The 25,461-nt window shown below is 41.3% G+C and overlaps 3 protein-coding genes across 4 annotated transcripts in view; 1 reads left to right on the top strand and 2 right to left on the bottom strand.

Moving 5' to 3' along the window:
• fryl (furry homolog, like) overlaps positions 1–18,738 on the top strand; it is a 71,626-nt gene extending 52,888 nt beyond the window's left edge. For both annotated transcript variants that reach the window (XM_088005168.1, XM_088005167.1), the window contains 10 exons: positions 1,161–1,361; positions 3,745–3,945; positions 8,054–8,460; positions 10,373–10,580; positions 10,690–10,839; positions 10,952–11,050; positions 12,753–12,821; positions 14,534–14,644; positions 16,039–16,232; positions 17,201–18,738. In XM_088005168.1, the coding sequence (XP_087861294.1) occupies positions 1,161–1,361; positions 3,745–3,945; positions 8,054–8,460; positions 10,373–10,580; positions 10,690–10,839; positions 10,952–11,050; positions 12,753–12,821; positions 14,534–14,644; positions 16,039–16,232; positions 17,201–17,441 (1,881 nt within the window). In that variant the 3' untranslated portion in view covers positions 17,442–18,738. The remainder of the gene's footprint in view (positions 1–1,160; positions 1,362–3,744; positions 3,946–8,053; positions 8,461–10,372; positions 10,581–10,689; positions 10,840–10,951; positions 11,051–12,752; positions 12,822–14,533; positions 14,645–16,038; positions 16,233–17,200) is intronic.
• Positions 18,739–18,924: 186 nt separating this feature from the next.
• Positions 18,925–20,446, bottom strand: zar1 (zygote arrest 1). Its single transcript, XM_014975855.2, has 4 exons — positions 19,701–20,446; positions 19,286–19,378; positions 19,139–19,213; positions 18,925–19,068 (listed from the first exon to the last, which is right to left on the bottom strand). Exons 1-4 carry the CDS (start codon positions 20,391–20,393, stop codon positions 18,925–18,927), a joined length of 1,005 nt encoding a protein of 334 aa, XP_014831341.2. The 5' UTR covers positions 20,394–20,446.
• An 897-nt stretch (positions 20,447–21,343) lies between these two features.
• Positions 21,344–24,755, bottom strand: slc10a4 (solute carrier family 10 member 4). Its single transcript, XM_014975854.2, has 3 exons — positions 23,916–24,755; positions 23,497–23,707; positions 21,344–21,971 (listed from the first exon to the last, which is right to left on the bottom strand). The coding sequence occupies exons 1-3, from the start codon at positions 24,422–24,424 to the stop codon at positions 21,447–21,449; spliced, it is 1,245 nt and encodes a 414-aa protein (XP_014831340.2). The 5' UTR covers positions 24,425–24,755; the 3' UTR covers positions 21,344–21,446.
• Between the last annotated feature and the right edge of the window lie 706 nt (positions 24,756–25,461).

The raw sequence follows: 25,461 nt of genomic DNA, 5'->3' as shown, positions 1-25,461 counted from the left end.
CTGATTGTTGCAGATTCAGAAGCTAACAGTGGGTGGAAAATATCGTTACTTTCAGTTATCTGCCCTGCCGTTGCTCTCTTCTTGTCAGACTTGAATTAGTTGTGACGAATGAGCAAAATTGTTTTCCAGCAGTCGTAAGTCTACTAACATACATATTCTTTTTCCTCTCTTGCTACAAGGAGTTGCAGGTATGTCTCTGGGCCCAAAAGTTAATTCATTCCTCCCCCGCCCCCCATCCTGCTGTTCTCCCTGTGTCGCCATCCAATTAAGTGCTGTTGGACGTTTTGACTTGAAGACTTTCCCCTGTGATTGTGGACATTTTTTTATAGCTTTAGATCTTAGCATGATATTTCATCCCAAAAATGTGGAGAAAAACCTACGCCAGCCACTCACTCACGCATGTGACCTTTTGATGTTTTGATTTCATTTGATTTTTTTATTTTTTTATTTTATTTTGAGATTTAGGGTGTTTTCACACCTGATAGTCCGGTAGACTCGGTTCAAGTGGGGAACAGTATTGCAACATCTCTCATGTTTTTAGCTGAAGGAAGGTTGTGAAAGCGCCACCTCTTACCTGCGGTGATGCTGCACCAAAAGCCACTGAGGGAAACGATATAAAAACCTCAGAAGAAGACCGGCGCAACTTCCTGCTTCACAAAATCTAAACAAAAATGACGTTTGTACAGTTGTAGAATTTCTCTTTTGTCTTTGGTAAGACAAATGTGAGTCTGCGCTGGACTCACATTTATTTTAGTTGTATTTACCCAGAATTCCCTGCGGCATAGTCCACTTCCTGCTTTTGGAGTGGTCTCCAGTCCATTTGCTTTCACATATGCATTCGAACCAGAGTTCACTTCAACCAAACCTAAACCTGGGTTTGTAGATGGAGATGTAGAGTTCACCTTTTTTTGGTTCACATCAGAGTTCAGTTGCGCCTTCACACCTCCCCAAACAAACCGAACTCTCTAGGCAAACAAACTAGAAGTCTATTGAAAGTAACTGGTGTGAAAGCACCCTTCTTTTTTTATTTTTTTTTAGAACACTAAGTGGTGAAATGTCTGCTTTGTGTCTTTCTTATCTCCTAAATTATTATTCCTCTCATCCCAAACCTTCCCTTTTGCGCACTCCGTCTCACTGCTGTCGGCCTGCTTGTCCTGCAGGGGGAGAGCATGGACAACTTCAACTGGGGGGTGCGCCGCCGCTCCCTGGAGAGCATGGACAAAGGGGACACGCCGTCTTTGCAGGAGTGCCAGTACGCTGGCAGCACGCCGAGCCTCAACCTCACCAACCACGAGGACACAGACGAGTCGTCGGAGGAGGAGGTACTGAGCGCTAGCCAGATTCTCACCCGCTCCAGCCTTGTAAGTCTCACTCCGACCAGGGTCCGCACACACACGCACACCCCCCCCCCCCCCTCCCACCCAATCTACCATGGCCTCTCACACAGCCCGCTGGCATGGTGTGTGCGTGTGTGTGTGTGCGCGCGCATACTAAGCTGGACCTGCTGCCTGCTTCTTTGCTGGTGGTGGTAGTTGCCTCCTTTAAGTCTCAGCCCAGTCCTTTCACCTCTGACTAAAAGGGAAATTGTGTATTTAAATGTAAAGTCAGTAGAAATATATAGTATAGAAATGAGTTATCGGTAAGTACAGTGAGTTGATATTTTTTTGCACACTCTATTAAAGTATAAAATCCTAGTTTTTTCCAAACCTGCATGGTCCGTTTTTTGCCACTTTCTAACAATTCTCCAGCTCGTTTCTAACTCCCCTTGCAAGCTTAAAATCCCCTGTAAGATAACAGAAATGCCTGAAGTCATTCTGGAAGGGGCTTGTTCTCTCTCTCCTCCTCTGCTCCTCTTGATAATGCATGGTGAGAGAATGAGCTTTTGCTTTTCATTTTGAACATGCGACTCCCAAAGAGACATAAGTCGTCCAGTTTTTACACTTGAGTGCATGCAGCATTTACACTACCTTCAATAAGTATTCACGCCCCTTGGAGTTTTTTCACATTTTGTCATCAGGATTTAATTGACAGACCAACAAAAAGTTGTGCAGAAGTGACGGTAGGGGTGTTTCATTGCAAAAATGTTGTATTGCTATTGTGGCAACGATAAAAATGATGATTAAAAGAAAACTATTTTTTGTTACTTTTTTAGGTAACTGTATGAGTGTGATGACGAGACGCAGCACTCTTAGCACCACAAACACAAATACTGCTTTTGAAAAACACACTCATTTGAAATACTCTTCTTTAGGACGTCATTTACTTAAAGAAGTTTGATTTATATCACTAAATTGCACACAATAGCTAATTTTTTTTGTTCATACTTTCAAATTTACGTAGGAGAAAAACATTTTCTCCTATGTTTTTGTGGAACAAACATAGGAGAAAATAGGAAAAAATAAAATTTGAGGGAATACTGTCGGTGTTATACAAAAGTATAACACTGACAGAACGATAAATCACTTTATCGTCCCAATAAACTGATACAATAAATCAGTTTCTTGTCAGAAGAAATTTTTCACAATAAACTATGCTATAAATTCCCACCCCTAATTTTCAGTAGTTAATCGTTGTAGGGGAAAACATTAAGAAAATTAACAGTATGTTGGGGTTTGTCAATGTAACGATGTAAATGTTACTGGTACTTGTACTTGTGTCATTCCGTTGCAAAAATTCAATGTAGAATTTACTGCATGCAAAAAAAAAAAAAAAACAAAGGTCTGCATTTATTTATTTATTTTTTAAAATGCTACTTTGTGTTTGTCTGTCACTTGGAATTTCAGTAGAAAACATTTTGGTTTTGTAGTTGTAACTTGATAGAAAGTGGAAAAAGTCCAAGGGGCTGTTGTAAGGCAATATGAAGCCAGTCAATAAAGTTAGATTGCTAATAGCATGAATATTTTTTTGGAATAGCCTGAAGTAATTTTAAGATTCAGGATCGGAGAATTCAAGACTAAAATTACTAAACTTCTCTTGCTTGTTATTGATACTGAGGTCATGTTATTGGTTTAATACTTTGTGAAGGTTTGCAATTTTCTTTATTTTAAATCTACTAAACTAAGGAAAGAAGTGATTTTGTTGTCTTCGATTGCACACAATCAAAAATATTTGCATAAAATGAACCTTTTTAGGGAAAGATCAAGTGCACTGCAAAAAAAACACAAAATCTTACCAAGTACATTTCCTAGTGCTAACGTCTTGGTGCACTTGAAAACTAAAAGTAACTTTTCAGCAAGACATGGAAGCCAATAATTCCTTAATATGGATGAAAAAGAACTACACAAGTGAAATAATCTGCCAGTGGAACAAGGCATCTTTCCCATATCATAAGTGAAATAATTTGTAAACTAGCACTTTTTCATCAATATTAAGGAATTATTGACTTAAAACAAGCTCCTGTTACTTGTATGTCAGTTTGCTCTTATTTAAAGTGTACAAATATATTTGGCGTAGAAGCTAGAAATGCACTGATCCAATAAACAGCAACATTTTAAGTCAATCAGTGCTGCTTTTCTGTATCAGATCGGTATCGATGCTAAACCTTAGATATCAGTATCGGTATCAGAAGTGAAAAAAGCAGATCGGTGCACCGCTATTAGAAACCTGACCAAAAATACCTGGTAAGATTTTGTGGGTTTTTTCAGATTAGATAACATAATCGGCTGCGGTTTAACTATATTCTCGTGTGTTTACGTCCATAATAATCCGCGCTGAAACCCGTCGCGTCTCGTCTCTGTTTTCCAGCTGAACAGCGACTCGGCGACGGACGACACCGCGTCCAACCACGTGGACTCGCTGCAGCAGTCTCAGGAATCGTCCAGCAGCGCCATGACCGAAGAGGCCACCGTCCTGCCCTCCCTGCCCTCACTCCCCTCCCTCCCCCGACTGGATAGCCCCAGTTTGGAGATGGCCCACTCAGACAGCACCAGCAGCCAGCTGCCTGAGGTGCGATCAATCGGGAGAAGCAATAAACTGTGGTGCTCGGGTACTTTTTAGCTTGCCTTTCTTTTCCTTCTCCGCTTCTGTCTGCCTTTTGCTCTACTTCTTGTCTTGTCGGTTATTTAGCAGGGAAAAAGAGAAAACATTTTAGGGATACGTTTCTTTTTTTTTTTTTGTTTGTTTTTTTTTTTTTTTTTTTGATGGGTCGGTTCTGCAACTTGCTATCGGGTTCAGACATTTTTAGCTGCTTAATTCCCCTCTGTGGCCCCTTCTCTTGGTTGCTTTGCTCTGGGTGTGGGCGCTGGAGGCTGGTTCTTTAGCTCTTGTGCTTTTACTATGTGATTTTTGGGAAGAGATGAAAGCAAACACTCACCTCAGGCCAGCTGTTACTGCTCAACCCCAATAACCATTCCAACTAAATCCTCCGTTTAAAAAACTTGTGAAAACGACCCGAGGTCCGTTCTCTTCATCAGAAGCATGTGTGAGTATAAGTCCTTTTTAAGTGGTGTGTTGAATTTTAAAAGTGCACTAAGTTGAAAATCAGTCAGAGGTGCTCTAGCCAATTTAAACCTCTTCCATTTGCTACTTTTTTTAACACGGCATAAATTGTCTTATGCTACTAACTGCTACTGACTTTAATCACTAACATTGCTGAGATGTTATGATGTCATTTGTTTGGGGAACATTTTACTTTGAGTGCATTAACACTGAATTATCTTGAACTTATTCTTGTCATGGATATAATGGTCTGCTTGTATGTGTGTAAGTGTTCTTGGTTTACTTGCATTTAAGCCACTTTATTGGGGCTTTTTCTCACCACATACACTGCCACCTACTGGCCTGCTAGTGTAAGTACACGAAGGAAGACAAACGTTTCAAGCATTTGGCCAGTATCTCTGCTTTTCGATGGCATATTAAGGCTGATGCAGTTATAAAAAAAAGGAGTAGATTTCTGACAAAAAATGTCAAAATTTTTTAGGTAAGCAAAAATGATTGTACATACTGTTAATCTAATTTACTGAAAAAAGACATTTTAGCACAGTATTTTTTAGTAATTATTGTGGTTTGATAAAACTGCAATATTTTCAAATTCTCCAGTTTTTCTGGCAATTCCTCAACCTCTGCTTCTAGAGCCCCACAAACATGAAATCTATGTCAAAAATAAAACATAACTGTCATCAATTATACCTACATACAGCATTGTCATTTAGTTGTACAATTTTACAGTTAAATGACAAACGATAAGAGCATTCAATTATATTTTCTAATATGTTGATATCTGTTGGAGGGTAGACCATGGACATGTTGACAGACCATCACAGGCAAAGACTAATATATCTAAAAAAAATTAAAAGTATGTCAGGAGAAAATTATAATTTATTTGTCTATGTGAACATCACTGTTTGTTTTGAATTGAAATTTTTATATATATCGGCACCATAACATTCTTCAAAATGATTTAGTAAGAAGTAATTTTGGTTTTAAATTGTAATATATTGTTTTTGTTGTGCCAAAAATAGTGAAGCCAATCTAAAATAATATGGTAAGAAGCTGCTGATGTCTATTCCAGCTCTCAGGAAAGAAAAAATAAAATATACCATGTCTATATCTGAAGGTAGTGATGCTAAATCAGGGTGGAATAAATCATGTGAAAGTTTAGGATTGCTGTATTTAAGGTTTTGAATCATTACATTCATTCACTTATTGTCTTCTTGTTTAGTCCCATGAACGGTACGTCTTTCTCTTTGTGGGAATGGCTTTTAAAATACAAGGGGCAGCAGTGAGTCTGAAGGATCAAGATAAAGATCTGAGTCAACAGTTCAAGTCATTTAACTAAATTATATAAAATTGGAAAATATAGGGATGCTGTAGTTGAACAGATGCTCTTACTTTTGTTTTAAGACTGCGTGGAGACCTTCATACAATCTTCTCTTTACCTTCTAAAACTTAAATGCTGCATTAAACAAAAACCGTTACCAGTTATGTTACAGGCATAGAGAACCTGAATGTATAATAGCTAAATAATTTAGCAAACATTTGCAGCAGTCTGAAAAGTTCTTTGCAGTGATTTTTGATTACGATAATTTTCCGATTATATTGTGTCGCCCTAATGTTGACCACTACATTGGTCATGTGAAAAACTCCTTGGAAAATCCATGTTTAAAGTATTAAAAAATATGCACCTAGTTATAATATTCACGTCTTAAGATGATGGAAAGCACAAAAAACATCCAGTGAGGTGTTATTTGGCGCATGAAGGGCTAAAGTCGAGCGTGTCTCCGTTTATGCTCGAATGCTTCAGCAAGTGTTTCTACCCTTCAGGGATTGTGCTCTACAAGCTTTACTCCTTTTTGCCAAGGATCTCAATATCATCCCAAGGTCCCCCCTCTCCCCCAGCCCCGTCTCGTTTCACCCCCAGCTCTTAGTATAATGAGCCCCTGATAAAACCATCAATACTCTTACTCGTTTCTTCCTGGACGACCATGAACGCCGCTAAAAGCTTTCCATAATATAGATGAGGTCCCTGTGACGTGCTGGGCGGCCTGCCACATGCCGTTTTTCTTAATGCATCAGACTTTTAAATGAAGCTAGAAGAGTTGAAGCTCTCTGAGTCAGAACTCGTCCTCCTTCATGTGGAGCAACATAGATCTTTACTCCAGTCATGCTGCGCACAATTGACTCCAGTCACAAATATAATGAATTTAGATTCGATTCATGATTTCATAAAAGGATTTGGACTTTCACACCAATGACTTATGACTTCACTCAGGCTTGAATGCTTGACGTGGAAAAGATCTGATGTCTTAAACCAAACAGGAAGTGTGCTGAAAATTAAAACCTTGGAAATGCGCTCCACACACAATCCTGTCCGCTGAACCATTACTTCCTCCTCTTGATGCGCTAACAAGCAGGTTCCATCTACTGTGCAATCTAGAGTTTTCTAAACAAATTTGGGGAAGGAAGAAGTATGCATCAGAAATGCACCATAATGTTGAGGCACTTTCAGTATTATTTAAAATTCACACAGAAGCAAATTTCTCAGATTCTGAATTGCGATTCTGGAGAAAGTGACATAAATGTTGGCAGCAGCTGTAACAAACCTTATTTACAGGATCCCAGAGCTCCCATAAATATGTGACCATCATATTAGGTGATGGACTCAGTGCAAAATGTTTTAAGGCAGAAGGTAACCTTGATGTTTTCATTAGAAAACTAAACGTTGGTCATTATTGGGTCTTTCAGCAGGATATTAATTCTAGCCCTTTGGCCAAATCAACGTGTCTAAGTCGCCAGACTTAACCTGTTTAGTTTTCTTACACAAAAACCGGGATGAGCCAAAGAAGGAGAGAGGTCCAAGTCCCCTCTATCTGTTTCTCTCAATCAATTTTTGTAGCACAAGAAGTTCTTCTTTTCTGTTAGCAAAAGTAATTGGACAGAGTTACCAGAGAGTGTACCAATCAGGGTGGCCCCAGTCATTTAGTTTAAAAAAAAAAACAAAACAATGTTTCTTAACTTGGAAATTTTATTTTGTCGAATCTTACACATTTTCACCAGGTATAATAACAATAGTAATTGTTGCTATATGTGCTGCTGTTTACTGGTCCATCCACGGGAATCGCATACAAATACAAAACACGAAGCTGAGATTAAATTTTCTGCTTGTAGAAATTTGCTAGATGTGCTTGGAGACGATATTTTCTCCAACACCAAGTCTGGGATCTTTCCATGTTGGCCACCATTTTCATGTCACATGTTACCTAGTTAAGACAGTTCCATTATTTTACTAATAGAAAATCAACCTGTAGCTTAAAGTTTTAGCAATCAATTTTAGTCAGAATGTCATACAAACTATATTTAATAGCATCCAGTCACAATTTTGGTCTTGGAGAATAACAAAAAAAAAAAAAAAAAAACTTGAGATGGTGGAGCTTGTATGCTAACCTTCTAAATGGGATTTTTAAAATACCTACACTAATGACATAAACAGTGTGCATGTAAACTGGTTGTAGTTTTACGACACGACGCAAAGCGACCAGTACTTCATGACGACACAGTAAATAAACGTGCTTGGTAAGCTGCAACTGAAGTGCCTCCATGTTGCTTTGCGTTGCAGGACGCTGTTAGCATGACTGCAGCAGATGAGCTGAGCAGCAGCGTTAGTGAGGACACGGGCTTTTGCAGCGTCCCCCCCCTGCCGTCCGATGCGCCCGAGCTGTGCGACCTCCCTGACCCGCAGGACCCCCAGTACTCCCAGGACGCCCAGGAGACCCAGGACCCTCACGAGGACCTGGACCCGGCTCCCCCTCCTCCGCCGGCCATCGACACACCGCCGGGGTCGTTCTGTGAGGAGGATTGCCAGACCGTGCTGCCGCTGTGCATCCCCTCCACGCCGGATCCCAAGCCGGATCCAGACCCGGACAGCACCTGTGGCTCTTTGTGGGAAGAGGACGTGACGAAGGCCCTGAAGGAGCTGGATGAGCGCTGCGAGGAAGAGGAGGCAGACTTCTCTGGCATGTCTAGGTACATAATATTTTGAATAAGGAGGTTAGAGTTTTTGGATTGATCCTTTGCTCTCATTCTCTCTCTAATTTCCTCTCTGATTATTGTGAATAAAGGCTGATAGTGACACAAAAAACTGTGAAAAATTAACATAAAATTTGCTTTACTCATTCTGGTGTAAGTCATTTATACCAGAAGGAAGCAGTTAAGGAGCAGTTCCTGTAAAACCTAATTAATATTTTTAAAATAAAGGCAATAATATGAATAAAGTCACGTTTTAAACCCTCTGTACAATCTTATATGAGAGATTGAGGTGTTGTGTATATTGCCTTTAAAGTACAGTACAACGTAAACCACTCATCTTTTATTTAGCAAGAGTTTTTCAACGTTCTTATTGCTGATAGAAAACTATTGACACCCAAATTAATGGGCCTTGTTTTGTTTTGTTTTTAAAATTTTTAAACAAAGAAACGATGCTTATGTTTGTGATCTACAGATGCTTTTTCTACTGAAGACAAGTAGTTTATTTTTGTCCAGTTAAATTAAATTATTTTTCACATTTTTTTCTCACACATAATAATAATAATAATAATGAAAAAAGGTAATTTTAAATATTTCTTCAACTTTACAAATTAGGCCTTTGTGTTAAAATTGTTAGGACGCCGCTGATGTAAAGCCTTTTTTAGCTGGTTTTAAGCTGGCATATACATACTGGTACCACGGTGTACTTCAAAATACTTCAACAGCTGTGAGCATTTCTGCCATAAGGAAACTCTATGTTGGTTTTAGATTGTAGTTTATTGCTTGTTACCAATGCAGGCAGGCTTTGTTGCAGCTTGAATGAACTGTGGTCATATCTCAACATGTCGTAAAAAACATAGTTTCCTTAACGTAGCTTGAGTCGTCCTTTTTCAGGAACCACATCCACACTGAAGAGTGTTGGTGCATTCTCTGATTGGCTGGAGATTTAATTTTTCAGTTTGTGGGATCAGCTGAAGAATTGTGCATGCAAAATGGAAAAAAACAACAAATACCCATTTGTATAGTATAATCAGGTAAAAGATGAAACAGTGCAGTGGAAAACATCTTTTTGGCAGTAGTTCAGCCTGGCGCACGCTGGCTCCCGTCCATTCTCCTTATGAAGCTGGGCCAATTTTAGCTGAAGGACATTTTTAAAGAGATAGAAACCGCACCGAAGCAATAACAGCCAGGTTGAACAAATAGTTGCTAACTTCGCCTCTTACTAACATATTATAAAACTGCAGCTCTTTTACTTAGCTGAGGAAGGCTTCTGCAGTTAAATGTGCGATATGGATTTATGAGTTGGAGGGAGGAAGATAAAACCATCTCCAGCAACATTCCACTAGTGTGCAACCGGGAGCTGGGACTGCGTGCAGAAGTGTGTGTGCGTGTGTGTGTGTAGGTGCTTAGCTTGTATAGAGCACTCTGCAGTCCTGTGTGGGATGAGAGTGCTGTGCGCTTGTGCCGTTAGCAGTTGCAGCACAGTCAGGCTACAGACGAGGGGGAGAGGACCGAGGAGGGGGGGGCAGAGATGAGAAGCGTTAGTTGGGGGTGAGGATGAGGACAGAGACCGTGTCCGTCGCAGCGCTCGGCAGTGCAGGCTTCAGATATCTATATTCCGTCTGCTTCTTCAGGCTCTTTGGTCCGTCAGGCCTGTGAGTACCTATATGTGAGAGGTTTGCGTGATGCTAAAATGCTAATCTCTAGTGTTGTTATGCAAGTCTCGCTGCGTAGCGTGGGCACGCTTCTCTGAGAATAACAGCAGCGAGGTTGTTTACTTGCTGTGAAAGCAAGCGTGTGCACATGCGTGTATATGTGTGTGTGTGCGTGTGCGCATGTTTACATTTGCCCTTCAGTGAAGGAGTGTGGAGCATGTCGGAGCGCAGCTCATTGGCTCCTCTGTGTGTTTCAGTCAAGATGAAGGTGACGCAGACGGCTTCCCAGAGATCCAGGCCTCTCCGCCCCCTTCGCCCTTCCTCTCAGCCATCCTGGCGGCGTTCCAGCCCGTCGCCTATGACAACGAGGAGGACGCTTGGCGTTGCCATGTCAACCAGATGTTGTCGGACACGGACGGCTCCTCTGCTGTTTACACTTTCCATGTGTTCTCTCGACTCTTTGAGGTAAATCCGTCAATGTTTGTTTTGTTTTGTTTTGTTTTGTTTTGTTTTGTTTTTTTGTCTGCATGTTTAGGAGAACTTATAGTTTCTCCTTCTGATTCTCGGTGAACAGAATATCCAGAGGAAGTTTGGTTCCATCACACATTCATCCGTCCGCTTTTTGGGGGAGAGGCTCCAGCGAATGGGCAATCAGTTCCTCAGCTCGCTCGAGGTCATGACGTCTCACTCACAGTGCCCCACTGTGCTCCTGGACGCAGAGACTGTGAGTCTGATCCTGTTGGCTGCCTGCATTTCTTTAAGAAAAATAAAAGTCATTACTTGTTGCTCCTAAATAGATGCATCTAATCTGTTGTGTTTGTGTGATGCTGCTCTAGCTTGTCTCTTGTGGACTTTTGGAGACTCTGAAGTTCAGTGTGCTGGAGCTGCAGGAGCATCTGGACACATACAACGCCAAGAGGGAAGCTGCAGAGCTCGTAAGTTCCTGTGTCGTTCGCTGCTTTTATAATCCACCAGCAGGGCCGGATGTACAGGGATGTGGGCCCCCGTGCTGGAGCCAGTTTTGGCCCCCGTATCCACTAAGGAAAAATCATTTTACTAGTGCAAAATTACAGTACAGCAATGGGTAGTCTTATACAATAGATGCATGATATGTTTAATATGTCTCCTAGCTAATAACTCCATGTTGTTCCCAAAGAAATCAACTATAGTTTCAAAATTTTCAAATACTTAGTATTTAGATTAAAATTCCCAAAATATTACAACTCACCAAATTTGCACCTATGAGTTTTATATATTAAGTACAGGGTTTCCTCTATGTGTAACCGTCACACCATCAGAGTGAAGTTTTGTTGTTTTTTTGTTGTTATTTTTTAATATATATATATATATATATATATATATATATATATATATATATATATATATATATATATATATATATATTTATACTAAACAGTGGAAAGCATATGAGACAGATATAAATACACACATATATATAGCCTATATTTTTGCACTTATACTAATCATAAAGAATTTAAATATAAAGAGATGTGAAAACTTACATTATTTTGAAAAACCAACAACCGGCGACTCCTGCCTGTCTGGCTGCGAATCCGGCTACTGAACGCTGCGCCGCTCTCAAGAGTGAAGTAAAACTAGTGACCACAGTCCGACGTAGGAGGAGAGAAAAGGCAAAAGAAAAAGACCTAAGGAAGGACAAGTTGAATTCATTTTTAGTTGAAGCCTTCAAACACAACCCTAATGCTAATGATTGTTGCATTTGGATGACAGCAACATAGTTAATATCGCTAATAAACTACGTTTCCTTTAAGGAAAATCCTAGAGGAAAAAAACATGAAGTACAAAGATGGCAAAACACATATTTAAAAAAAATAAATCTTTGGCCACCCATACAAAATGGTTGCCCTGGGCTACTGCCCAAATAAGTCCACCGACAAAGCTTCCCCATTCTCTTTGAAGACTGCTTCACATCTGCACTTTCAGCTGCTGTATCGCAGTGTGTGTGAGCGAGCAACAGAGAGAGGGAAAGAGAAATAAACTGCATCATAATCTCAGCTCAAGAGAGATGAGCTTCAAAAACATATTAAAATTCTTCTATATCTCTGCGATCGCACCACGGGCAGCAAGGAGAACACAAAGACATATAGCTGATGCAGGAAAAAGATAAAGTCCAGCCTCTCATATGGGGACAAATCAGTGGTGGGTTCGAGTACGTTCTGCTGCCGTCTGCATCATCCTGCTCTGAGGGATAAAAATAACTCTGAGCTTGCCTAAATCAGTTAGAGGAGGCCAGACAGGAAAACGCTGTGAGGGGTGGGAGAGGCGGAGCAATGGGGAGGGGACAAAAGAGAAATGAGATTTCCGAGGCTTCTGGGATGCAAAACGCTAATCGAATAAGACGGCAATGTTCCCTGTAGGGCCAGATACCATCCAACGCTCAGGAACAGACTATCTTTAATTCGCTAAGTACAACGTTCTTATTAAATCTTTAGCTTTATCCAACCCATGTGGTTCACAAACACTGATGCAAATGCATATTTCTAAAAACACTTTGCAATGCTCCTTTTTCCACTGGGCTTTCCCTCTCCTTCTTTTAAGCTCGTTTTATTTTCTCCATGTGTTTCCTCTCACGTCTGTGTCCTCTCAACCCCGCAGTGGCTGGAAAACTGCAGGAAAACATTTGGGGACAAAGACAGCAGCCAGCGACCAAACACTCACACTCAGGTAGGAACCGACGCTCACCTGTCTGCTAGCTTGTTTGGCTCCGTAGGTTTCTGATGACTCCGAACGGACAGACCCTTGCTAAAAGGTTTCACGCCTCCAGAGTATGACATTGCCACCACTATGCTTCACTGTAGGGATGGCATGTCCAGGATGATGTGCAGTCTTAGTTTTTCCACCACTCAAAAGATTTTAGTCCTTTTTTTTTATATATATATTGGAAATACAATAAAAGATGCAAATAAAATAATTTTAAATAAGACTAGAACAGCATTCCTTTAGTAAATCTAAAACCTTTTCCACTATTATTTGTACATATTTTTGATACAGTTTTGGCTTAACTACTGCTCTGAATATGGGGTGGATTTTTTTCGGCAGATTGACTTTTTTAAGTCTGTAAACCCCCAGATAACGATTAATCGATTGCTAAATTAGTTTACAATTGTTTCAGTAATCAATTAATCACGATTAATCCGATTAATTGTTTCAGCCCTGATGTTGACTTACAACCTAGTTTGTGGACTAGCTTGTTTACATTTTTTGTGTGTCTTGTTTACTTGGCTGGTTGTCGATTAATCGTTTCGGCCTTGAACAAATGCTCTGACTTTTGGTGTTGCATTGAGGCGAAATCTGGTGTGAATATCTTGGCAAGGCACTGGTCCCTTCAAAGTCGTGTATTCTCACATTTCATCCAAACTTATTTACAGTTTCACTGCTCCTTCCTCTGTTCAGCCACTTGTGCAGCAAATCTTTTCTCTCACTCTCTACACACGCTGTTTTGTTGTTGTTTTTTTCTTTTGCCTTTTATCGATCAAGTTTCTGTTAAGTCAGCTCACATGTTTCCGGCCTTCTTTGCGCCGCGTGCAGGGAAGATGACGAAGCGCCGCTCCTTGGCCTTCAGGTCGCCATGTCTAAGCTGTCATGTTTAAAGCTCACTAATTCTTGGTCTTTCTCTCCTTGTTGTTTGTGTGTGTGTATACGTGTGTGTGTGTGACCTGCTCACCTTCTTGCTTAGCAAATGGAAAATCTAGCAGTAAGTGGTTCTCTTGTTATAGACTTCAATAACGACGCCACCCGGACAAAACACTGACCATCTCATCGCTCTGCTCCCGCCCACCTCTGTGTCTCAATCTTTGTTTCTGCTTTGATTTCATTTTTTGTCATGTAACCCAATTCAACCTCATGTCGGCCCAATCAAAACGTTCTGCTCTTCTGTTTTGAGTCGTAATGTTGACAGTCAGATCAGCCCTGCTGTTTGTTTTTGTGCTGTGTGCTATCATCATTTGCACATGTTCAGTATTTATGTAGGTGATTTCTTGTCTGAAAAATACGCTTAAGCTATCATTTTGTTTCGTTTCATTTTGCATGTACATTTTTTTTTACCCCATTCCTGTTTCTGTTCAAATCCTGTTTCTTTTTTTTTCCATCCATGCTTCTCAGATTGAGATTGTAGTTGGATCATTCATCTTGTCTCATAGTCAGGTTCATGCCATGTGGTGACAAAACCGATTTCATCAGTGACCATAATCGTAGCTTCCTCGCTTCTTCCTCTGTGGCCCAAACTGAATGAAACTTTTGCACTGCCCCATGTTAACCGTTTTCATTTCCTCCCGCATATCTAACCCAGGTTGACAATTAATTTGACAATGTGACGATCAGAGTAACGCCGGCGCAGACTGTGCTGAAACGTGCTCCTTTTGCGTCTGTCTCCGCAGGAGCTGGAGTTGTGTCGGCGACTCTACAAGCTGCACTTTCAGCTGCTTCTGCTGTTCCAGGCCTACTGCAAGCTCATCAGCAGAGTGGACACCATGAAGCGAGAGGCAGAGGTGAGGGGGGTGTGGGGGTAATCGGGGATTGCTGAACTCTCACCATGGCAACAAGCCTCAATCGAGATTAAACAACTTACCAGCCAGCTGCAAGATTAAGTTATGAACCGTTGATAATGTGGGCAATTTTTAAATTTATTTATTTATTTATTTTTTACCTTTTGGAGCGTTCAACAACTGACATAAAATCTGAATTTCCAGCTTCAGAATGAGATAATCTGAAGAGCTTCAGACAGAAGTTAGGTTAAATAAATATTAGTCAAAGCAACCGTTCCTTTGGGTTCAGCAGAAGGTGTAAGAACATGTGGTTTGTTTAAAAGGGAGAAACAAGATGCAACTCACTTTAAAGTTAATAGAAATAAAAAAATAAGGAGGTTGGACTTGACTAGCTTTGTTGCTTCAAACACTCAAACGTTTGCTTTTTAAAGTTTTATAACCCCTTTTGGCAGTTTAGTTTTTTTTTGTGTTAATACTACTTTGAGTTGATTATAGGTTAAAAAAAAGACAGAAAGTCAGGGTTTCCCCTGGTGTTTTATAAGCCTGGCGGGCCACCAGGCCTTACTTGTGCCCCCACCAGGCTAAGCATTGCTTATTTATTTAAGTCTTGTTAAAATGTTTCCATTTTTTAAGACTTTATTGTTGATGGTCAGGTATTAAACTTCCAATCTTTCAATAACACATTATTATCAAGTGATATTTTCAAATTTCCTGTCAACTTTAAACATTTTTAACTCAAAAAGACACCAGGCTTAGCAAGTTTTCTGTGTTTCCTTGGAAAGTCAACAATTTATAAAGGAGAATATCTACAGGATATTAACCAGAATCTTTTTTTTGTTCTTGTTTTTAAATGTAAAACAACTTAAAATTAATTTGATTAGTTCAGTTTATCCATATGTCAGAAAGTTTGATTTACCAACTGCAACAAGTCAGTTCAGAGTTTTATATCATAAAAACAGAAAACTCAACAGTTGAAACATTACATTATAATTTCCCCAATTATTTCTAATTTAGTTTATTCTGTTAGAGAAACTAAAACAAAATGCAGATTTGTTTTTAGTTGGATTTATCTTTTTCCATAGCAACACTTGACACCATGTGGCCATGAACTGTTTACCTGCAGTGCATTCTGGTCTCAGGCCGTGTAAATAATCGTCACCACATCTGCATCGCAGTTGATCCCTACCTGGCCTAAATTACGATCAAATCCTAATCAGATTTCGCTACTTGGTGTAATTAGATCACTGCCATCACAGATCGATGAGAGCCACCTAATCCAGTTAATATGTACTTCAGGTTTATTTAGCTGACCTCCCAGCTTTATGTTGCACATGTTATTTAACGCTATGATGCAACGATAAGTGAGGGTTTCGGGTTTTTTTCTGTCCGTTTCCAAGGTGACCAACATGTCCGAGGAACTCACCATCCTGGAGAGCTGCCTGATCGAGGCAGAAACAGGAAATGATAACCAGGAGGATGTGTGCATGTCAGACAATGCCCAGACCAACACCGAGACGGCAATCCAGTCACTAATAGAAACGCTGAGAGCCAGAGACTTCAGCTCCGCTCTGACGCAGGTCAAAATATTCAGGTGGGTTCAACACAGAAGCACCAGCTAAACACTCCTCTCTGCTAATATAAGTTCATCACTTAAGGCAAAAATATTTTGTTTTTTTTTTAACCCCCATTTCTCTGGTGTATTATGATGTACTACATTTTGTCACATTACAACCAATCTAAGTTGTTGGGATTTTATGTGATGAATAAAATCAAAGTAGTGCAAAGGATTTATAATGTTTCTTCTTATGAATAAAAATCTGAAAAGTGTAACATCCTTTGGGAGCCACATTGGACTTAATACTTTGTAGAACTGCTTTTTGCTAAAATTATAGCTGCACATTTTTGTCTCCACCATCAAGACATTTTAAAGAAAAGTGACTAAAAATCAAGCTCAGACAGATTGAATTACTGATTCTGAATGTTTTAAAGAGGAATAAATACGCCACCTTTTTCAGAATTGTGTATATTTATTAAGTACAAAAAAATACTTTGCATTCTTTTACTGTCCTATTTAAAATTGCACACTATCTTTCTGGATCTGTCATGCAAAATCCCGATAAACTACAGAAAAGTTTGTGGTTTTAACTTGACAAAGTGTGAAACAAAGGATTCCCTGCAGACATGCAAACATAAATTATCATTGACAACCAGCAGTATATTAATATGTAGTATGAAATCAGGTCACTTTGGCTTTATTTTCCTGATGTTTTGGTAGTCTTTGATCTTTTTTTTTCACAATATTTGACATTCATCTCTTAGGCTCAGTCTCAGTTTTGGAATTAACTAAATGTTTATCACTAACTTGCACAGCTTAAGATGCAAGTGAAAAGACTAAGATCAAATGAAAAAACACATTCAGCCAAGAATTAAATGATTTAACTTGGGCCCAAAAAAAATTAAGTTAATTAAAATTTGAATCATTGGACTGCAATAACATGAGAAAAGCTCTTTTCCGTTACCGACGTTTATCTAACGATCCCCTCTTTGGTTCGTCTTCAGGTCTTTGTGGCCTAACGACATCTTCGGGAACGAGACGGACAACGCCGTTCAGACCCTCCTGCACATCTACTTCCGCCACCAAACGCTGGGCCAGACGGGCTGCTTGGCGGTGGTGGGCCCCAGCAGGGACCTGTCTCAGGCCAGCACCCGCCTCATGGAGCTCAACCTGCAGATCCGCGAGGCTCTGAGTCAGGCTCAGGCATGCCAGCTTCACACGACCACATTCAGCACCGGACTTTAAACCGAACCGGAACGGACCGAACCGAAATCAGCCTCACTATAGAGAGTTGTGGGAGCGGGGGACAAGAGAGACTATACATACAAAGGGCTAAAGGATGCGTGGGAAGTAACTGTGACTCTTCATGCATTAGCGTTACCTGTATGAATGCTTAAAGCTCATAGCTTTTTCCAGACTAAGCCAATTTGCAAAATTCAGTTGCAATAAGTCATGTGATGGTGTGTCTGGTGAAGATTGGACACAGTGGGATATTTTATTTTACCCCCTTTTTTTTTTTTTTTTTGCCTGATTTGACCGGGAGGAGCCTGTCGCACTGAGCGCTGGCCTCCTCCGGTTCCGGTGTCGAAGCGCGTACGACGGTCCGTGTTAAGGACACACCATCAAGACTCAGAAGCAAACTCAGAAGAATCTTGTTTATATAAAAAAAAAGGAAAAAAAAGTTTTCAAATGCATGCTTGAAAGTGAGAAAGAACTGCAAGAATATTTTTTTGAGAAATGTATTTTTTATTAGAGCTAACATCTTAGGTTGTAAATGTTAGGATATTTAACATGTGATCCTGTGGGGAAAACCCCCTGCCTTCAGGGAGTGTATAAAGAGGAATATGTGTTTGATTGCTCCGAGAGATGAGTTTCCTTCAGCAGGTCTTCACGCAAAACTCACTCTTTAACCAAATAAGTAGATGCCTTTAGACTCTTGACTGTGTGATATATATTGGGAGATGCTCATACACAAATGCATTTAATTGCACACAAAAGTGCAGACTCGCTACAGCTTATAATGAAAGCATAACTTATTGTACTCTGTATATATTTTAGAAAGTGTATAGTGTAAAACCAGTATTTTCCCCCCTTGTAATTTTGTGTAATGCACTGTTCATCCCAAATGGGATGTATGTATAAAGCTAACATAAGAAAAGCTCACAGCAGGTTTGAGTCACTAAGCTGTTATTCTGAACTTCATAGGCTCATCTTGGATGGTGGCAGCCATTTTTTTTGGCTTCAGTTTCAAGCTACATCAATATGCATTCCTTCACAGGTTGTGCTCTGGATTTTCATTTGATCACATGTTCATCCTTCCATACTTCTCTCGGGACTAATGCTTGTACAGTTCAACTCATTCCTCGTTATTTTGGATGTAGATCCACTTTAATTTTCCCTCCACATACCAGCCTTCTCTGGATAACTAAGACTTGATTCCTACAGGACATCTCTAGTCATCTTCTTGGAGCACATGCCCAAACCGCTGCTGACCAATGAAAGACCACTTAATGCAAAAATAAAATATTTTAAACATCCAAAATGCAAGATAGCCATTTATTGCGTTCGAGGCATGATGTGCTTACAGAGTCAACAAAACATGCATGGGGGAAAAAAAAAAAAAGTTTTGAAACATCAAAAATTTGTGCTTTGCATTCAAGAGGCCTTTTGAGTCGTAGACCACTAGCAGGGCATGCGCAGATGCGTTGAGGGTTTTAGTCAAACAGACTCAGATGATGTATTTAAAGCTGAATGTGCTGTCGCAGGAGAGCCGCTTGCCTTTGCATCTGCCACACAAGTCCTGTCTGTGGGGTCGTTTGGGGTCAACGTGCCGCTGCGTCAGGGCACAGGAGCAGCGGGCTTTGTTGCAAGTCTGGAGAACAAGAGATTCATGAGAATGAGTTGCAAGAAGGCAGACGTGAAGAAGCAGGGATGCAACTTACGTGGCATGTTATGTCTTCCACACGGTATGGGTTGAAGCCCTTCTGGCATTTCCTACAGAACTGTTTGAAGTAAACCTAGAAAAGAGTAGACCCATTTACACCAAATCTATATTCAGTGATTCACTGATCTCTTGTGAAGTTACTCACCTTGTTTGTGCCCTGAACGCACCATACATAAGCACTTTCCCATCGCAGATTGCATTCTCTGCAGTGATAATATCCGTACTTCTGTTCCAGGAACTAATTAAGCAGAAAGGCAAATTAGACAATTACTCACCGGAATACACGACTGATCTGTGCATAGAGTTTATCCAGTTAAAAGTGAAAGGTTTATTTTTTAGACAGCATCTTTGAAAAACTGTTCAATTCTAACTAGTGTTCAGAGAATATATTGTTGGCATTTCGTTGCCGCTTTACAGCGGTAAACAGTACAGGTGGTACACTGCGATGAGAGAAAAGAAATATTCAAAAGTGTAACTGGGGCCGGGAGTTGCTTAAATTGCGGTTCATTTCAGTTTCTCCTGAAATCTTCGGTAAAGCCACCGCACGCGCCTCGACTCACCTGGAAGCGCACGCGGGCCTTGCCCTTTGATTCTTCTGCGACAGGTGGCGCGAGCTCACCCTTCACCTGCGGCTGTAGTTTAAACTTGTGGCTTGGTTCAGAAGACTTTGCGGTCTTCCCATCCTCACCAGCTTCACCGTTCTCCTCCTCCTCCGCCGCCGTCCCCTCGGTGCCCTCTCCCGGGTCGCCGTGGAGCTCTACGGTCGTCGTCGCCTCAGAGGAAGCATCCTTGTTGTTATTTTCGTCCACAAGGAATGACGTGACGCTCCGGTAAGCTATGGGGGAGTACACGGCTAGGGTTCGGGGATAACGAACCCCACCTGTTGCCTTTGGGCTGCTGGGCGTGGCGGGTTCCTGCCTCTTCCTGCGCTGGAAGTCCCGCTTCATGGTTTGCAGGGTCCGCGGGCCGATGGCGCACTGCACCGAGGCGTCCTTCTTCGGGTTGACCTGCACCGCCACATCCTTGGTGTTGGCCTTCCGGAGCCTCGGGGTGAGTTTGGGGTTGATTTGGGACAAGATGGATTTCAACTGGGCGCGCTGGTGGTTGTTGAACGCGTCAGAGTTGTCGCCGTAGTGGGAGAAATAACCTTTATATTTCCACCCCGCGGCTCTGGGCCGGGTGTACCTGCCCACATAAGGGTTGTAAGATGAATAGAAGTATCTGTCGACTGGCTCTTCACCATATGTTGCCATTTTTTTTTCTTTGCTCAACCAGGCCAGTCTGCGTGTTGTAACTATTTAAATAGATTGGACAGCGAGAACCCGCCATCAGGCCTGATTGGGTTCAGCTGTAGAGCTTCTGCTCAGATATTAAACATGAGACTTTTCATGTCTACGGTGTGTTTTAGGTAATGAGAGACTAGATATGTTGGCTAAGGAGGCTGTTAAAAAAGTAAATTGATATTTGTCTAAATATAGTTCTCTTCGGCATAAGTAGAGTTTGAAAGAAAGTAAAAAGTTACGAAAAATGGGATAGGATAATGAAATAAAAGGGAGACATTTAGACAGGATGCAACATTGATGTTATAAAAATTAGAGGGATAAATAGAAGGGATTAGATAAGTATAAATAAAATAAGAACTGGCCATAGTTTTTTTAACTGCATTGTTTTTAAGGTGGAGAAACATTTTACTGGTTTATGTAATTGGTTTAATATTAGTTGCACAAAATGTGTGTCAAAGAATATTATTGAGGAAGTAAAAAAGGTCTATAATAGGGAACTCAAATTAGAAAATGTGATTGCTCAGTTGAATAGTAATGCAGGGAAATGAAATCTATATTGTCTTCTGAAAAGTACCGGACTCTTTAAGAGAATTGGAGGAAAGAAAATTATGAGTAGCAAAATCCAAGAGATGACAGTAGTGCAATATTGATGGATGTAAAAACAAAAGAAAAACAAGTCGACTACATATAGATCTTTAATTGCTTTATACAGTAATGTACAGATACAGCTTGGCACAGGCTTGGTTGCACGTTTTGATATGTTCTTTAAATCATCACTTACACACGGTCATAAATCTTTGTAAATAATTTTTTTTTTTTACTCCACAGGGAACAGCAGTGTTGTTTCATTTTAAAAGGCAACAGTGATTAACTTGAATGAATTAAGCTCATGACATAAAGCACCCCACATCAATCTTTCACATTCATCTCCCTGTTTGTTTGTTTTTAATGAACGACGGCAATCAAAATGTTCTGGTCTCATCTCCTAAGAGCAGCAGCAAAGAAATGTCAATTCCTAAAGTATTAAACAGGAGTGGGGTCAGGAGGGCAGGGCTCCAGCACGATTGTGTTCGGGTCGCTCACTGTCACAGCACCGTAAGACGGCTCAAAGTCCTCGTCACGGAACCTCTGATACGTTATGTCTGATACGCCGCCGTCCATCGTGGGGTCTGATTTACGCAGAACCTCCTTCCTGTACAGCTTGTAGGCCAGGATGAAGATGCCGGCCTCGGCTGCCTGGAAGAGCGCGTACAGCAGGGGGAACATGTACATCCCACCCATCAGCTGAGGAGGGAAGGCCAGCTTCAGGATGGCGGTGCACAGCTGCACGTTCTGACACCCCGTCTCCAGGGAGACAGACCTGCGGCTGTTGGGGGGCAGGTCGAACAGCACGGCCAGGCCGTAGCCCGCGGCGTACCCGCACAGAGGCATCAGGACGGCCACCACGTACACGGAGGGAGGGATGGTGGAGAGCAGCTCCGGCCCCAGCATCACCCCTGTCAGGACGAACAGCATCACCAGGGTGACCAGGAGAGACCAAAGGGAAGCCTGAGGACAGAGGGTCGCTGGATCAGAAAGACTGAGGCAACTTTTTATTTAGTAAAATGTTGTTTTTCACATTTTGCTCCATACGGCCATGATATTAAGTCCATTCTATTGGGATTTTATCAGATAGACCAACATAAAATGGTGCATACCTGTTAGGGCTGGACAATAAATCAATAATGATAAATATCATGACAGAGACGTGACCAATATGTATGCATAATGTGTCTGATGGAATATTGTTACCTTCCTAAAAAAGAAAATGGCCTAAGTTATTTTTTTATCAAAAGTGATTTTTGGCTGAATCGCCTTTTGGCGAGAAAGAGGTGGAGTTTTCTTTCCTTTTTTCTTTCTATTTTTTATGACTTCGACCATTATTTTAGGAAGGTGACCAATCATTTCACTCATCTCTGATCCAGACTCACACAGCATTCTGGGGAATGTAGGCAGAGGAAAGTCTTTAGCTGTTAGCTAAGCAAGGTTGGTGGAATCAACTAACTTTCTTGCTCTTTGGTTGCCTAGCAGCAACCCTTTGAGTAACTTGCACAGAAGCAGTTTCAGAGTTAGCCACGTCTGTTTGCAACCAGTCTAGCAGTATTTCAGATATTTAAAACAAAAGAAAACCTAATTGATAATTTTTGATATGGACTGATATGAAACGTTTATATTGTGATATGATTTCTAGACACATCATCATCCAGCCCTAATAACTGTGAAGTGGTAGGAAAAGTGTACATTCTCTGCAAAAAAAAAAAAAAAAAAAAAAATCTGAAAAGTGCAGCATTAATTTTTATTTTATTATTCTCAATACTTTCTAGAAAGCTTTTGGAGTTTCTATATCTACCAGCTTTGTAGAAAGTGGCATTTGAGTTCATTCTTATTTGCAAAATAGCTCCTGAGATGGGGAGTTTACATGAACATAATTTTTGCCACTGATTCTCAAATTGATTCAGGTCTGGGCTTTAACTGGACCATTCTAACACATGAAAATGTTTTGATCCAAACGATTCCATTGTCGTTTTAGAGGAAAGGGAACTGCACAAAAAACTTTTCAGATGTGCATCTCTTAAAAAATTTTTTTAATTATGCCTTGGTTCACAGCCATACATCACTTTGTGTTGGTCTGTCACATAAATTCCTAACAATATGTAGTGAAGTTTTTGGCTGTAGCGTTCAGGGTTGAAGGATATTTTGGTTAGGGCATCGTTTGTTGAGGATCTCTGATCTGTTTTGGTTTAATAAAAACTCACATCGCATCCCAAGCTGGGCTGCATCAGTGCAAAGACGCCTCCTTCGTGTGAGACTTGTATCAGAAGGGACAGGGAGGAGCTCTCCCTGACTCAGTGTCTCTGATGTCACCGTCCCCTCACTGCTCCCATCCCAGCCTCTAATGATGAGCGCTGAAAATTTACGCAGTGCGTCTTTGCGCAAAGTTGGTCTCCACAAACCCCACAGCAAAGCGCCTATGGTATTTCCAATGGAAAAGTCAAATATATTTAAAAACTAAAGTAACTGGAGCAGACATTACCTTTAAAACAATGTCGGCCACGCGTGTGTGGCGATATCTCAGCATAACACCCAAACCAATGGGGATGAGGGTGCTGCACAGGGTCAGGATGATGGCCCCGAAGGGCAGCAGGTTGACCACGGGCGTGTTGATCCAGGCCCGACTGTAGATCCAGAGGCAGAGGGGCATCAGGACCAGCGCTAGCAGGGTGGAGGATATGGTCATGATGATGCTGGGGAGAGCAGAGGACAGAAGCACAGTTGTTACAGAAAGCTGGGCGCGGTTTGTGAATCACTGTACAGACATGCAAAAATGACTTCGGGTCAGACTCAGCGTAACGTTATTTGTTCTCACCTATTCTGTGCGTAAATGTAAGAAAGACGCGTTCTGATGCGCGCTGTGAACTCTTTTGCACATTTGGGTGAGCACACGGGACCTACCTGAGGTTCATCTCTCCGTGGACCAGCAGAGACATGATGTTTGACAAGTTCCCACCAGGACAGCAGCCACACAAGAGGACCGCCATCGCTGCCACATCATCCAGAGAAAAGGCTAAAGCCAGAAGAAAAGCCACCAGGGGCATGATGACAAACTGACACACCAGAGCCAGCAACACCCCGATGGGTCTACGGATATGTTCCTCGAGCTGGCTCACCTCCACGGTGCAGCCCAGGCCCAGCATGGTGAAGCAGAGAACCAGTCCGACGAACACATTGATGCCGTGGCTGAGTGGGGAGTCCCAGAAGGCAGGCACCAGGTGTGGAGGTTCCGTCTGGGGAGAGGTCATAAATCCAAGCCCCGCGTCAGTCCTGAGTGCGCCGCCTTCCAGGAGCATGGCACCACCGGGCGCTAAAAATCCCTCCGAAACGAGCTGCGAATCCACGGTTTGCTTCAAAGTGGACGAGATAAAGTCCGTGAAGGCAGCTGCCTGCGCGCTGGAGTTCTCCATGGCGCAACAGGAGGATCAAGTATCTCCACGGTCGCGTTGTGCGCCTGCTGGTGTCCGCGCGTAAAATGAGTCCCCTAGCGGCACGCGGTCACCAATAAGAAGCTGATTCAGAGCCGGAGGGGATGTGACGGTACCGATGGTGTTAAAGCGACTCACAGTCAGCCCGGTGCCACCGATGGGTCCCAAAGGACGGGAGTCTGAAGCTTCAGCTGCAGAGGTTGAAGCTCTAAGAGCCAGATTTGTGTTCCTGCTTTATACATCCACAAAAAAGAGAAAAACTGCCGCTCTGCCAGTTATCTTGGAGTTTGTTTTTATGCGAATGACGCACGGCTCTCTTGAACTTTATTGCGCAAGTAGCTCGCAAGATTTGACTATAATTTTTTTTTCACCAAATCAAATCAAGCTATCATTTTCTATTTGTTTTCCATTTTATTTCAGGTCTTAATTTAATTCTGGTAAAGTCTCGTGCCAATTGTCTTGAATTTTGCAAGTTTTTAACCTGTACAGCTGTGAAAAAAAAGTGTGAGAAAACTGCATGGATTTCATTACAATTTGGTAACAAAGACACACATGGAAGCTCTGGTGGTCAATCTGAATAGCCAGATTTAATCATTGAAGTCTATTAGCAATCTGTTAAGCAAAATGTTATATGGAAGCTTGTCAAAAATCATCTCAGGATTTATACATGCGAGCTGATCTGCTCAACTCTTGTACTTACTGTGACAAACAGAACATACTTAGCTTTTTGTTCTTTCAGTGTGCATTTTAAAACTTTGTACTTGGGAAATCCTGCTGTGGAAATCCACACCTCACCATCTAGCTGTGTTTTTGTTGTTTTTTTATATTTGGTAGTAGGACAAAATAAACACCTTGTACAATTAATCTTTGTACAACTCAAATATGGAAGAATGTGTTTTTCTGTTTCTGGTTCAAATAGTGATTTATATAAAAAATATTCTCTCTCTCGTACTGCACCAGAGTAAGAATATTTTACAAGACAAATGTTATTTCCTTCCCAGAAATCAACCCTTTGATTT

This window comes from Poecilia mexicana, unplaced genomic scaffold (assembly GCF_051168715.1).
Source record: "Poecilia mexicana isolate PSO_F unplaced genomic scaffold, ASM5116871v1 scaffold_4, whole genome shotgun sequence".
Classification (NCBI taxonomy): Eukaryota; Metazoa; Chordata; class Actinopteri; order Cyprinodontiformes; family Poeciliidae; genus Poecilia; species Poecilia mexicana.
Note: the sequence above shows the minus strand (reverse complement) of the source record. Positions and strands in the feature narration are given on the sequence as shown.